This window comes from Falco biarmicus, chromosome 4, assembly GCF_023638135.1.
Source record: "Falco biarmicus isolate bFalBia1 chromosome 4, bFalBia1.pri, whole genome shotgun sequence".
Lineage (NCBI taxonomy): Eukaryota > Metazoa > Chordata > Aves > Falconiformes > Falconidae > Falco > Falco biarmicus.
In genome coordinates this window covers 103876348-103888852 of record NC_079291.1, presented here as the reverse complement: position 1 = coordinate 103888852, position 12505 = coordinate 103876348, and the positions used below count along the sequence as shown (strand labels likewise).

The window sequence follows — 12505 nt, the reverse complement described above, 5'->3', positions numbered from 1 at the left end:
TCTACTTAGGTCTTCCAAATGAGCCTAGAGCTGAATTGCTTGAGAAGTTTTATTTATAAAATTCTGCATAGGATGGTGGTGATCTCCACCCATTCACTATTCATAGTTAAGCTCAGTAGTGCTATAAAATGTAAATATTACTCAAAAATTAATGTAATGTTACATTTTAAACAAGCAGTGATAAATATTAACCAAATGATAGATAGTATCTAGCACAATGAAATGGTGCTTTGTAATGGCAGCAGATTTAAAAAGTTGTATGAATGCCATAATCTATAGAGCTGAATAATATATATGTGTGTGTGTGTATATATATATATACATAAAGATGGCTTGAAATAGGAAAAGTTATTAGAATTGGGAAACACTGTGAAATTTTAAAGCCGGGCAAACTTGCGAAGAATTGCTAATACTAGGAAATTCATTTCAGTTTATAATACACTTATATTATATTGCAGTCTGATTGATGAAAAAAGTGGAAACAGGGCTTAGGCATCTGTACATGTGACACTTCACAGAGGATTTGAGAGCTTAATGAATATTTAATAGTCTTTATCTTGGAAAAACATCATGAATTTTAAGATCTGAGTGCCATGCAGGGAACATTCATACATTACCTAAAATATTATAGAGAACATGACATGCAGTGTACTTAATTCTTTCAGATGTGGCCTTCTTAATAATTGCTAAAGTTTATGTTTACAGAAATAAATTAACAACATCCTTGCAAAGCACACTGTGGGCACATCCAATGAGCACTTTAGTCCTAGGATTTATGACACTTTTAATGTGAATCTCCCAATCATCTCTGCTTTTCATACGCCAGTTTGTGATGCATAGCTCTTTGCTAGGGCTGTACTGTCTTTAGATTTGACTAGACCCAAAGCTGTGGAAAAGAGTAGTTACGAATTCATGCATATCAGAAGTTATGTTTACAATGTCACATGATATTTGTGAGCCTTCCTAAAATCAACTGGCTTTTTAATCTTTAAATTATATTTAGAATCTAGTTTAGAAATAATGTAGTTTTTAAAAAACACTGAGATGTCTCTCAGTACAAACCACAGCTACTGAAGTAAGTAGCTAAGTAACTTAGTAGTTTTTTAGCTTTTAGCCCTAGTAAGGGCTAAAAAACCTCCACTACAAACACGTAGACTAACATACTATAGTGGAACTGCATTTTCAAGTCTAGATATCTTCTCTGACCTCCCTGTCATTGTCCTGCTAACCAGATGCCACTGTCAAAAAGCTAAGTCTAAGCTTTAAGAGATCTCTGATATGATTTGCTTTGTACCGATTACTGTATCTCCTCTGTTGTCATCGTGAGCAGCTTATCATAGAACCAGGTACCCACCCTGCCTGCGCTCAGGTTTGTTCAAGGGTATGAACCTGCACTCATATTTAATGTTTGTGGCATTTCTGAGCTTAGTTTCTTTGCAAAAATTTTGCAGTCTATTTTAAACCTAGTGATCTGAAACTCTCCTTTATCTTACATCTTCATAAGGGTGGGCGGCTGGACTAAAACGCTTAGGAGCACTGTCAAATTCCTTGTTACACAACGCACTTTTTTTTTCATCCTAGTGTGCACACTCAAAGCTTTTGGATGTTTGTTACATTTCTAATATGCAGCTGGTAAGATACTCTTATCTGAGCATCAGTTATTTGAGAAAGCATCCTCTGATTGATCATGAAAGATGAATGGCACTTCTGGGGATTCCTTTCTGAAATGTGATTGCCAACGATCCCGTAGCTCTCTGGGGTTGCAAGCCTTTGGCAGGCACAGGAATGGTGAGGATGATATCGTTAATTTAGATCCTTGATTCTAAACTTTGCTTTGAGTAGGTATGTTTATACTGACACAGAACTGTGCTGCAGTCAGCCAGGCTATACATGGTAGCAATATTTTGCCAGCATGAGGTCAGGTTACGGGCCTGAGGCTGAGAGTTTATCTGTCTCTTTTTATATTAGCGAACCACCAGATGCTTTTTTTTTCATATACTTTAACTGCTCCAGCTCTCAGAAATGTTGTTATTGGCATATATGTTATTTTTATAAATTGCATTGAAGATATTCCATTCTCTATCATCATTTATTTGAAACAAAAAAAGCAAAACGCCACACCAAAAATAAATAAATTAAAAAACAACAAGTAGCCCAACTTGACTGTGATATAAACATTTCATTCATTCATTTAAAAAATATGATAAGTGAGAGAAATGTGGGTTGGAAATGTAGCCAGCAGCCTGGAAAGCACATGATAGGAGTTGGGAAACAGCACAGCGGATATCTGCACTTCAGTTGAATGCTTAAAGTTTGTTCCAGACCATTAGGGTTGAACATTTGCAACCAACAGTTATGTGACTAACACATATTTGAGTGCAGAGTGCACAATATTTTCCATTTCCTGTACCCTGGTGCTGGTATGTTTTTTCTTTCTGTAAAAAAATAGGAAAGATCAAATTCGACAGATATGAAATGTAATCCCAAAGTGCCAACTAATCTTAATCCAAAATACCCAAACTTCATTAACATGGTTTTGCACTCAAAAAATAATGCTGAAAGGTCTGGAGAGAAATGGCTGAATTTACAGAGATGCTCGAGCATCTGAGCGCCCAGTGGGGGCTATCCAAGTTGAGTACCATGGAAATTCAGACTACTTTTTCACATCTTCGTGAATGTGTTTTGGTTGCCAATTTGAAAATACTGCCCTCAGTTTCTTTCAGTTCAAAATACTCACAGTGAATTTCTTCCATGCTTTGCAGGACTCATCTGCAAGGGCAAAACAACTGGTAGCTATTTCTTTTTTTTTTTTTTTTTCTTTTCTACAGCCTCCTAAAAATGATTGATATGATTATGTATGTGCAGGAGTGACAAACGCTAACACAACAATAGATATTATTCTAGTCATAGTTTGAATGTAAGTCCCACAGTCATCACTGTAGCATGAAACAATAATATTAAAATGTTCCTATGGTCATTACAGAAACAAATGAAAAATACACATATGGATATTCCCCCCCCCCCTTGAAGCAGGCTGTTAAAGCTCCTAAACATGAAATTAAAGATGAATCTGAACAGCCGTTTAAATGTTTACACGATATTTTAAAATCACACCTGAGCCATGTGTTTATTGTGACCATGTATTCTACTTCATAGCATCTGTTGTCACTAGCACAGATCTAAATAATAGCAGCATATTTTTGTAAAATTAAAAAGTGTATTGTTTGTAGAATATACCATATTGATCAATAATTCTTACTTATGAACAAGCATGTTTTAAAACAAAGCACAATAATGCAGTATTTCTGTGAGAAAACAAGATTTTTTTAAAAAACTCGTAACACACAGCATTGTTTTTAAACAAAGTTTAATCGATTTTAATGTTTCTGTGGTGCTCAAATCGTCCACAAATTACAAAGAAATATATTCCATTCTGCAGGATAATGGGAAGATATTTTATCTGAACTTTTTTTTTTTTTTTTTGCGGTTCCTCAAGCTTAGTTTTATCCTGTAAGTATCTTCAAGTTCCATGCTGCTTGTCATTCATTTTATTCCCTCAAACCCTTTGCAACCTTTGTAACTCTCTCTTGAAGGGGGCAATGGCTCTGAGAAGCAAAGATTGCTGAGCACTCTCAGGGTTATGACCACTCTCTGCTGTTGACACGGTAGCAGTGTTGCTGGCCACCGGCAAACAGGAGGGAGCACAGCTCTAAGTCAGGGAAAGGGAAAAGGATCAATGCAACTGACTAATGATGGAATTTGGGATCCTCAGTCTGTCCCCTCTCTGCAGCTGTCTGCCCCCCCCCCCCCCCCCCCCCCATCCCATGCGAGATGCTGCGTTCCACGTTTCCTTAAGCCTGGGTGTGTCTGGGGCTGTGTAAGCGGCTGCTCCTTACCAGGGAAACTCAGCGCTGTGCTCAGCCTGTATCCTGTCCAAAACGTAACATCGGTGGACAAGGAAATGGATTACCTCTCCTGCATGGAAAAACAGAGAATAAGCTGTGTGACACTAGGATTGATTTCCTTGAACAGCAGGTGCTACAGTCAAATAGCAGGGTGTAAGCAACTTACAGGTTTCTGAGCTGGGCAAGACACACCTCTTGCGTGTTTGAAATTGAATTACTTTAGCTTTGCCTGTTATGGATCCATCTATGTTAGGAAAGGAAAGCTGAAGCCAGCAGCATTTCAGAGGCAAGATATTAAGCCTACCACATACAGATTTTGCACCTTGCGATTCAAGTAGTTGTGGTGAAGCAATGACCTGCATTGAGCAAGGAAATAGTGACTTGCACATGTGTGTGATCTTCAGTTAGCCGGTAAACCGCTTGTCTGCCTTCAGGGGATAGAGCAGCCTCATGAGTACAGCAGCCAGGAAGAAAAAAGGGTCTGGCTCTGCCTTGCTACTGCTGTGCCTGTTTTCATCAGTGTGGGAGAAGCTCCAAAATCCCTACGGGACTGCAGGGGCCCCACAGCAAAGTCACCTGCTGCAGCAGCTGATAAACCTCTTCCCTCTGTCCCTTTCCCACAGAGCACCAACAGCGCTTGTCTTATTATCCCCGTGCCCTTTCTCCCATCTTGGAACATCTCTCTCCTTTCCAGGGAGGTTTGTCCCTCTCCCACTTGCCTTACTGATACTTTTCCACTTTGTTCAGAGGCTGGAAGGTAAAAAGAGAAAGAAGCACACAGTGTGGAAAGAGGGCAGTGCAGCAAGGGCAGTGCCAGCTCGTTCCCTACTCCTCTACTGCCCTGAGTATATCTTCTAATTATCCCTCCTTACAAGTCAAAGTAATTCTTATAATAAGAAAAAGAGCTGGCAATTTTGAAATTAAGTTGGTTTGTTTTGGTTTGGGGTTTTTTGGGGGTTTTTTTGTTTGTTTGTTTGTTTTTGTTTTTAATATAGCCTGTGGCAGAAACTATTATGGTAACAATGTAATATATCTTATAATGGTATGAAAATTTTTATATACACAGGGAAAAGGAAGAGATTAAAATCAGATAAAGCCCCAGGTTTGAACGCAGTGTGCTGGCTCTTTTAGAACAGGTGTTGTAGTCTGCACTTAGCTTTAGGCATCCCATTTCACCCCCTTCCGGACGCATTTCTCTGCAGGATCACTGTTTAGCCATTAGAGAGAGAAAGACCCTCCCACAGAGGATGATTCGGATCATGGAAGCCAAGCTCCTGCTCTGAATTATGCTTGAGCAGCCTGTGCCTCTCCAGGCTCTCTGTTCGGAGCTGGGGGTGATTACCCCTCTCGTGCAGGAACCTGAGCTACACACATGAAAGCAGCTGGGGTGACTGCCCTCCAAGATTTGTGTTACAGTCCTGTCATGGTGCTTCCCAGATTCTAGGCTGTCTTAAGAAATTAGAAAGAACTGGTTCTCTGTGGGAAGAGTCATTTAGCTACCATGCACGCATTAGAAGTGTGCTTTCTTATCATGCCTTCTTAAGCATGACTTTAGCAAATGTAATTTTGAATGCAGCAGTACTTGAATTCCAAGTCTTTTCCTGTTTAATTCTATAACGAAAAAAATAATTTCCAAAGATCAGATTAATAAATGCTTGCATTTTTTAGCAAATATTTACTATTTCCAAGTAAAACGTGAAGCTGTGGTTTTTTTCAGATCAATTTGTAGGTGTTTGGGCAGGTCTTTCTCTATGGGCTGATACAGAGGCAGGTTAGAAAGAAACAGATAGTGTGAAACATGAGAAAAGTGTTGTGTAATGCTCTGACTCAAAATACAGATTTTCTTGCAGATTTACTCTCTGTTCTTATTTTATCTTCATTAACAAAATAGTTTGGCATGACTAGATTTTCTTCCTCCTTCTCACTCTACCCCTCTCAAGTAACAAATTTCTTCCTTCCTCACCTTCCCCACAAAGTGAAGAAGCAGTTTGTGTTCAGGTCTGTTTTAAGCCTCTGAACCTGTATGTCAAACAAACCAAACTAGTTCCTCAGTGGATGAAAGATAGGGGAGAAGTTAATAATAAGGTTCTTAGGGACCCAGTGAGGTTACAGCATAACAGGAACCACAACAGTTTATTCCATTTTATATATAGAGACGTATGCAAGGATTTTGATAGTGCTGTCACTATCAAATGATGGTGAAGATACTGGTATAAAGGAAGAACATTTTAATCAGATTTACATTACTTAACACAAAAAGAGCATTACCCTTTAAAGTTGAAGTGTTCTCCATAATATTAAACATAGGCTGTTAAACACAGACTTTCCTTTGATTGTTAATAAAGGTCAATAAAAACCCTTACTCTGTCCTTGAAAGCTGACTGCCATATTGCCAGCGACACGAATGACAGCCGGAGCCAGCAGGTGTTCAGAAATGCTTAGTGTCATAGAAACTTTAAAGACTCACAGTGGAGCTCATTTAAAAGACAGGACCATTTTCACTACTTTGTCAGCAACTTTCTTTATTCCCCATTGCAGTCGTGGAAGCTGTTCTGCTAGAGGTTTTTCTCACTTACAACTGAATCTTGGCATACACAATGAAACATTTTGAGGGAATATTTCAGTAACTGAAAGACTTTGTTCTGACTGGGTTTATGCACCTTTTGTTTTCTGTGACCGTTCAGTTTCTGAGGCTTACTGGCATGAATGTTCACTCAAAATGAATTTCAAAGATGCATGGGCATGTCACCATGGAAACTGGGAGTTGAACTGAAACACAGGACCTGCTTCGGGGGTGGCTGTGTGCTTTGTCCGCTTGGGGCAGGGAAGCAGTGCTGCGTGTATGGTCTGAATAGTCACAGAGCAACTGCAGCAGTTGTGACTGGCAGAAACTTCTTTGCCATTGATGTAGTGAGGGTAGGAATCCCTCATGACTGCAAAATGGTCTTAAATTACAGCAGCTGAAAGAAGCATAATTTTCTTGTGTAAATTCTATTAATAGAAAAGAAAGCTTAAATGGACATATTTTTTTTTGCCCTTAATTCTTTGCTAAACTCAATCTCTGTCTTCAGTCCTCTGTCTTCACTCGCTGATATGTTAATCCTTTGCCTGTGACCTCACAAGCCAGTGACTGGTGTGAGCATTTGGCTCCACAACTTCATTTCAAGGTTATGTTTGGGTATTGTGAAAGGGAAAACATCCATTTACTGCTTGTGGACGATAATGTTTTCTTTTTAATTTGCCTCTAGTATGGTAGAGAAGCAGCAAGTTGGTTCCACTTGGCAAGATATTAGTTAAGATATTATTAAGCGCTATGAAAAAAAATGCTGCAGTAAGCCAAAAACTTTTTTTTTTTTTTTTATGGTTCTTTAGATGAATCACAAGTTCTGTGGCAGTCGCCATAAGGTTAGACACTTCACAAACATCTGTAATAGGTAAACAGAATGTAGATTCTTAAGAATATTCACTGTTTGATTAGATTCACAGTGTGATTAGTTGATAACTGTCTTATAATTCCTGAAGTAGAAAACTTTTTTTACTGAACCTAATATACTGCTTTTTGTAGTTCCTTTAATTCATAATTCCATCAATCCATGCACATACTGCATTCCCCAAATCACCACGTCTAGCAGGATTTTCTCTATCACTTAATTCCTACAAACCTTTGTAGTTTTTTACTTTATTGGCAGAGAATCCAAACAGTGATTTACTCTAGCACCTTAGTTCCGTAGTGGAAACTTTCTTCTGGGTTAAAGTGCTTTCTTTTTTTCACACCAGCTAAGTGAAGTGATAGGAAAAGCTCCCAGATTTTTTTTACTTTTATTGTCCGCCCCCCCCCCCCCCCCCCCTCTCTTCTTTGGGGAAGCAATGACCTGTACTGTACAGCCCTTATGCCACCCCAGAAAAGTGCATGAAAGAAGAAATGACATGGGAAATGTGCCCACCTTTCCTAAAATGGCACCGTTAAGCCTGGCTCGATGGTACATGCTTTCCAATAGGCTTCAGTATTCACCTGAGGGCCACCAAAAGGGACTATTACAGAAGGACTTGGAGTTAGGAACACAGTAGGTACAACAGAAGAGAGAGTACTCCCTTCTCATCAAAAAGAGAAATTAATCATTGAGCATCCAGTTAATTGTTACAACACGTTATGCCCTTCAGGACCATTTCTGAGCCAGTTATAAAGATACAATAAATACAAGTTTTGGACCGCACAAAGTCCAAACTGTGCCAATTTCTGGGAATAAAATTAATATTTTTTTCTACCCTTTAGGGTTTGATTTATTCCTAACTGTTTGGAGAAATTCATGCAGTACAATTTTGGTATTATTGTCTGTTAAAGTTTTTCCCTCCTTTCCTTTTATTGGCCCCATTTCTCCCACACACAAATCCACAAAGCCACAGATGCTCCATTACAATGATGTCAGTCTTGCTACATGCTCCAGCTGTTTGGTAGGTACATTTATAAAGTTCAGCCTTTTACATTGTGCCATAAATGTATATTTCATATATAAACATAAAGCTAACATATTGCAGATCACTCTAAGTGTAATTTTAATGGAGGTTCAGTAAGTTTAAAAAATACTGAAAAGTGTTTAATCTTTCCGTTGGCAACATTTTTATAGTAAGTTTTCCAAGTATTTTTTTTCTGAAGCTAGGTTTGAATATTCCCTGCCCCCTCTGCTATTTCATCCTCTGTGATCTTTGGAAAAAGCAGGGAGTTATTTTAGTAAGACAATATGTATTTTAAATAAAGATGTCTGAGGAAAAATATGTTTTTCTCCACATCTTCTTGGTGCTCAAACCCTCACTTAACGTTCTGTACGTTTACCAGCATACCACACTGAAAAACACCTAATTCCTGGAACCGCCGGATTTCAATGATATTCGGTATGGCAGATATTCTGTTGATATGATATATAAATTCTGACAGATTGTTTTAAAAATGTATCAAGACTTGGGTCCAAGCCTTAAAGCCTTTCTTTGTATTGTGTCCTGAATTTCAAACGAAAGGCTAAACGGTGCCCGTTTGGCTGTGCCTCCTCCCCTTTTCTCTTTGGTATGTGCTTATTAAGAGTTCAGCTCACTGTAACTATGTGGATCATTAAATAATGCCCACAGGATCCTTCCCTGGTCTCCCCTGGGTGATTTCCTTCTTACTAGCAATGTCTTTATTTCTCACTCTCCTTTTCAATTGCCTGTTTTATCTTAATTTGAATGTGGTGCTGAGTTATCACCATATTTGTATCATATAGTTGTCATTATTCTAAAATAAATTTCCTCACTTAGGAAGGTTTTGAGGTTTAATCTCTGTTTCGTTGGCTCAGTAATAAAAGGATTCTTGAGAGGACAGGTGAAAGCTGAGATCTTTCTCAGTAGTTCATGGCGCTTCAAGCAAGACCCAGAGCAAGTAAAAGCCCTAATGCGACTGTACAGGCTAAAGTTTGGGACTGTGAGTTGTCGTTGTGTGGCTGCAGGAGAATCTTCATTATTTTTACAGATTGATTTCATGTGTACTTAAAAATTCCCGATCATAAATACACAGCTAGGGATTCATAATAAAGCAGAGATTCTGTATTGGAATCTGAAGAAGAAAAATCTGATAATATCGTTAGTGGTTCACCTGTGCCTCAGGCTCTGCATTAACATACCAGCAGTATAAGCCCACCTGTTCCACTTCACCCGTGTACCTTTCAGCAGCATGTACATCTGAAAATGGACAACCATATTCTGTGAACTGAGGGAACGAAGCATTGCCCAAGGCCCTCTACTTCCCCAAGGTGTAGAGATACAGGATGATATATATATATAAAGTAAATTATATTTCTGACTGTAATACAAGCATTGTTGACAAGTTCAAAAAACCCTAACAAAACTGTTGCTCAGAAGTACAAATAATGTCACCGTTATTTGATTTCTTTTTAATTTACAGGTCTTTTGTAATCCAGCAAATCCCAAGCAGCAATCTCTTCATGGTGGTAGTAGATAATGAATGCTTCTGTGATTCTGTCCCACCAATTACCATGGCACCTATAGAAATAAGGTATATCCTTTTGTTTGCAAAGTTGTCCGAAAAAGATTCAAGATGCAAATATTGAAAAAAAATTTATTATGTATGTCAAACTTACATTACATGACTTAAGAACATATCATTACCCATTACAAAGTTCTGGGGCTGTTTGAAAGTAAGACAGCTGAGAATGCCTTCCCACTTATTTTCAAGGAGAATTCACTTTTTTTTGGTTTGTTTTGTTGTTCTTGTTGTTGTTTTTTGATGTGTGGTTGGTTTTTTTTGTTTTCTTTTTTTTTTTTTTTTTTGAACAGCCAGTACAAATTAAACAAACAGTTATGTGCATCTTTAAGCATCATAAGGTCATGGTCACTTTTGGGTAGCTAAATGTCTTTCAAATTAGGCCCTAAATATGCAATTTCCTTACAAGAATGGAGGTCCTGATATTGGAACTTATAAAACTTCTTACAACATAGATAACTGTTTATTTTAGGGTTGGACTGGAGTATTGAAAATGTTTCAGAATCCTGCTTTCCAGAAATATAAAAAATTAGCAAAGTGAATGTACCACTTGATTTTTAGTTGCTCTATTTTTTTAGTTTTGTGCTGTTCTGTAGTTAAGGATTTCTTTTCTCACATAAGTTGGAACTTATCAAAAGTAGTCTGCAGTGTGCTTTTATTGCACACTTAGTACGGAAAGACAGGTTAGCAATGTAAGTGCAAATGATACTGTCTGAACTATGGATCACTGAGAGGAAAGCACTAGAATTACCTTTTTCTTGTGCTGACCACACATATCACCCTGGGTTTTTGATGGAAAGAAAGCAAGAAGCTGAAAAATGTTCATTATATTCACTATATTCATTTCAAAACACTCACACAAAAATGCAACGGTCAGACCATCTCTCCTTAACTACCTTGTACATAATGAATCCCTTAAATGTGAACGTTTAAAATCTCAGAAGATAAGAAGACGCCCAGAATCTTGTCATGGATTTCACCCTGAAGTAAGTTTCTAACTACTTTTCCTTTCTTTTGGACTCTGGTAGATGGTTTATTTCTTTAAAAAAAAATAAATAGGAAAAATATCTGCTAAGATGAAACATCAGGAGATGATTGAACACAGCAGTAAGGGAAGTGAGTGACGTTATAAGTGCTGCAAATCTTCTTATTACTCCTGTATGCAACGTCTCGACTTGCTGCTTTTGTAGGCTGTTTTGTATCAGATATGAGAACGTGGTAAGGTGTGAGCGTAAACTGGCAGCCAGGAATATCTGAGAACTTATTCCAGCTCAGCACTGACCACAGGATTCCTCATTAGAGATGGCTGGGAACTTTGTGCTGCTGATGTTTTTTTTCAGTAACTAGCTTCACCGTCTCAACTGTCATGCTATATCAGTGCATTCACACATAATATCGCTTGGGAGGGATCACTACACATATTTACTACTCTGTGTTCTGCATTAGTACTCTTATTTTTAAAGTGCCAAGGAGATCTGGTAGAGACTGGCAGGTGATTACATTGGTTTGTATCTGCATAGACATGCATTTTACTCTGGAGTAACTTTCATGTCTTCAGTGGTGTAATGCAATGTAGAATGAGATCTAAAATACAGCATGGAGGAGACTGTATAATGCTTGTTGCTCATGCTCATTTTCAGCCTACAGTCTAAACTTGTTCAAATGAAAATAGTTACCTGAATTGCTTCCTGAGTGTATTGAGTTCATGGGTTTTGGTTTTTGCACCAACCCTCTTCTGCCCATGTAGTTTAGTAAAGAGCCATATATCATAATTTAGTGTAATGGCTTGTATTTATTTTCCTTTGGTTTTATTTTTTTTTTTCCCTTAGGAAAATGCAAGAGAATGTGGTGGTGTCTCAGGCCTTAGTGCTAAACCTCCTCTTGTTCTTCTTCTTCTGCTATTGACGATTTTCTCAAGGTGACATTGACTGATGTCTTCAATTGGCATGCTAATACATGGATAAACTGTGAACTGGGAAATGGTGCAACATAAAGGACATGAAATATAGTCAGAGCATCAGCATTTCATGATTTTAAACTGTTGGTGATATAAATTCTTAAAGATATGTTGAAAAAAGATTTATCTTTTTACTTTGCAAGTCATGCAGATGTGAATTTGGCATATGGCAGTCATGATTCATCAGAAAAGGACTTGGTAGATAGAGGTGACCATTGCTTTGTCCCATTGAAAATAATTTAAAACTGTGTACTTTTTTCAATAAAGTATATTAAAATCACAGTTTCAGAGTGTATTTGAAGTATGATAATGTATTTGTGCCATTAATTAATGACGGGACGAGAATAAAATAAATGGAAGTTCTTTTATTATGCTTTTAGCCTATTTCTGAAAAGAATCAGAGAAGAAAATGTGGAGTTAGATTTTATAATAAGGCAGGATAGCTTTTATTAACAAGTCCAGGAAACACGTGTGCATGTATGAAGCTGAGCAGGTAATGTGCAGTGCTGATTTATAGTGAAGGTTTGTTTTCTGGAAACAGCTATAAAACATCTCAGCCACATTTAGAAAGTGAGCCAAAGCCTGATTAAAGCCTTTTGCCTAACTTGGGCA

General features: G+C 37.9%; 1 protein-coding gene across 2 annotated transcripts in view; it reads left to right on the top strand.

Annotated features, from left to right (window-relative positions):
• Window positions 1-12175, top strand: part of CACNA2D3 (calcium voltage-gated channel auxiliary subunit alpha2delta 3) — a 468802-nt gene extending 456627 nt beyond the window's left edge. For both annotated transcript variants that reach the window (XM_056337957.1, XM_056337956.1), the window contains 3 exons: window positions 9838-9953; window positions 10843-10922; window positions 11766-12175. In XM_056337957.1, coding sequence (XP_056193932.1) covers window positions 9838-9953; window positions 10843-10922; window positions 11766-11858 — 289 coding nt within the window. In that variant the 3' untranslated portion in view covers window positions 11859-12175. The remainder of the gene's footprint in view (window positions 1-9837; window positions 9954-10842; window positions 10923-11765) is intronic.
• The last annotated feature ends 330 nt before the right edge of the window (window positions 12176-12505 follow it).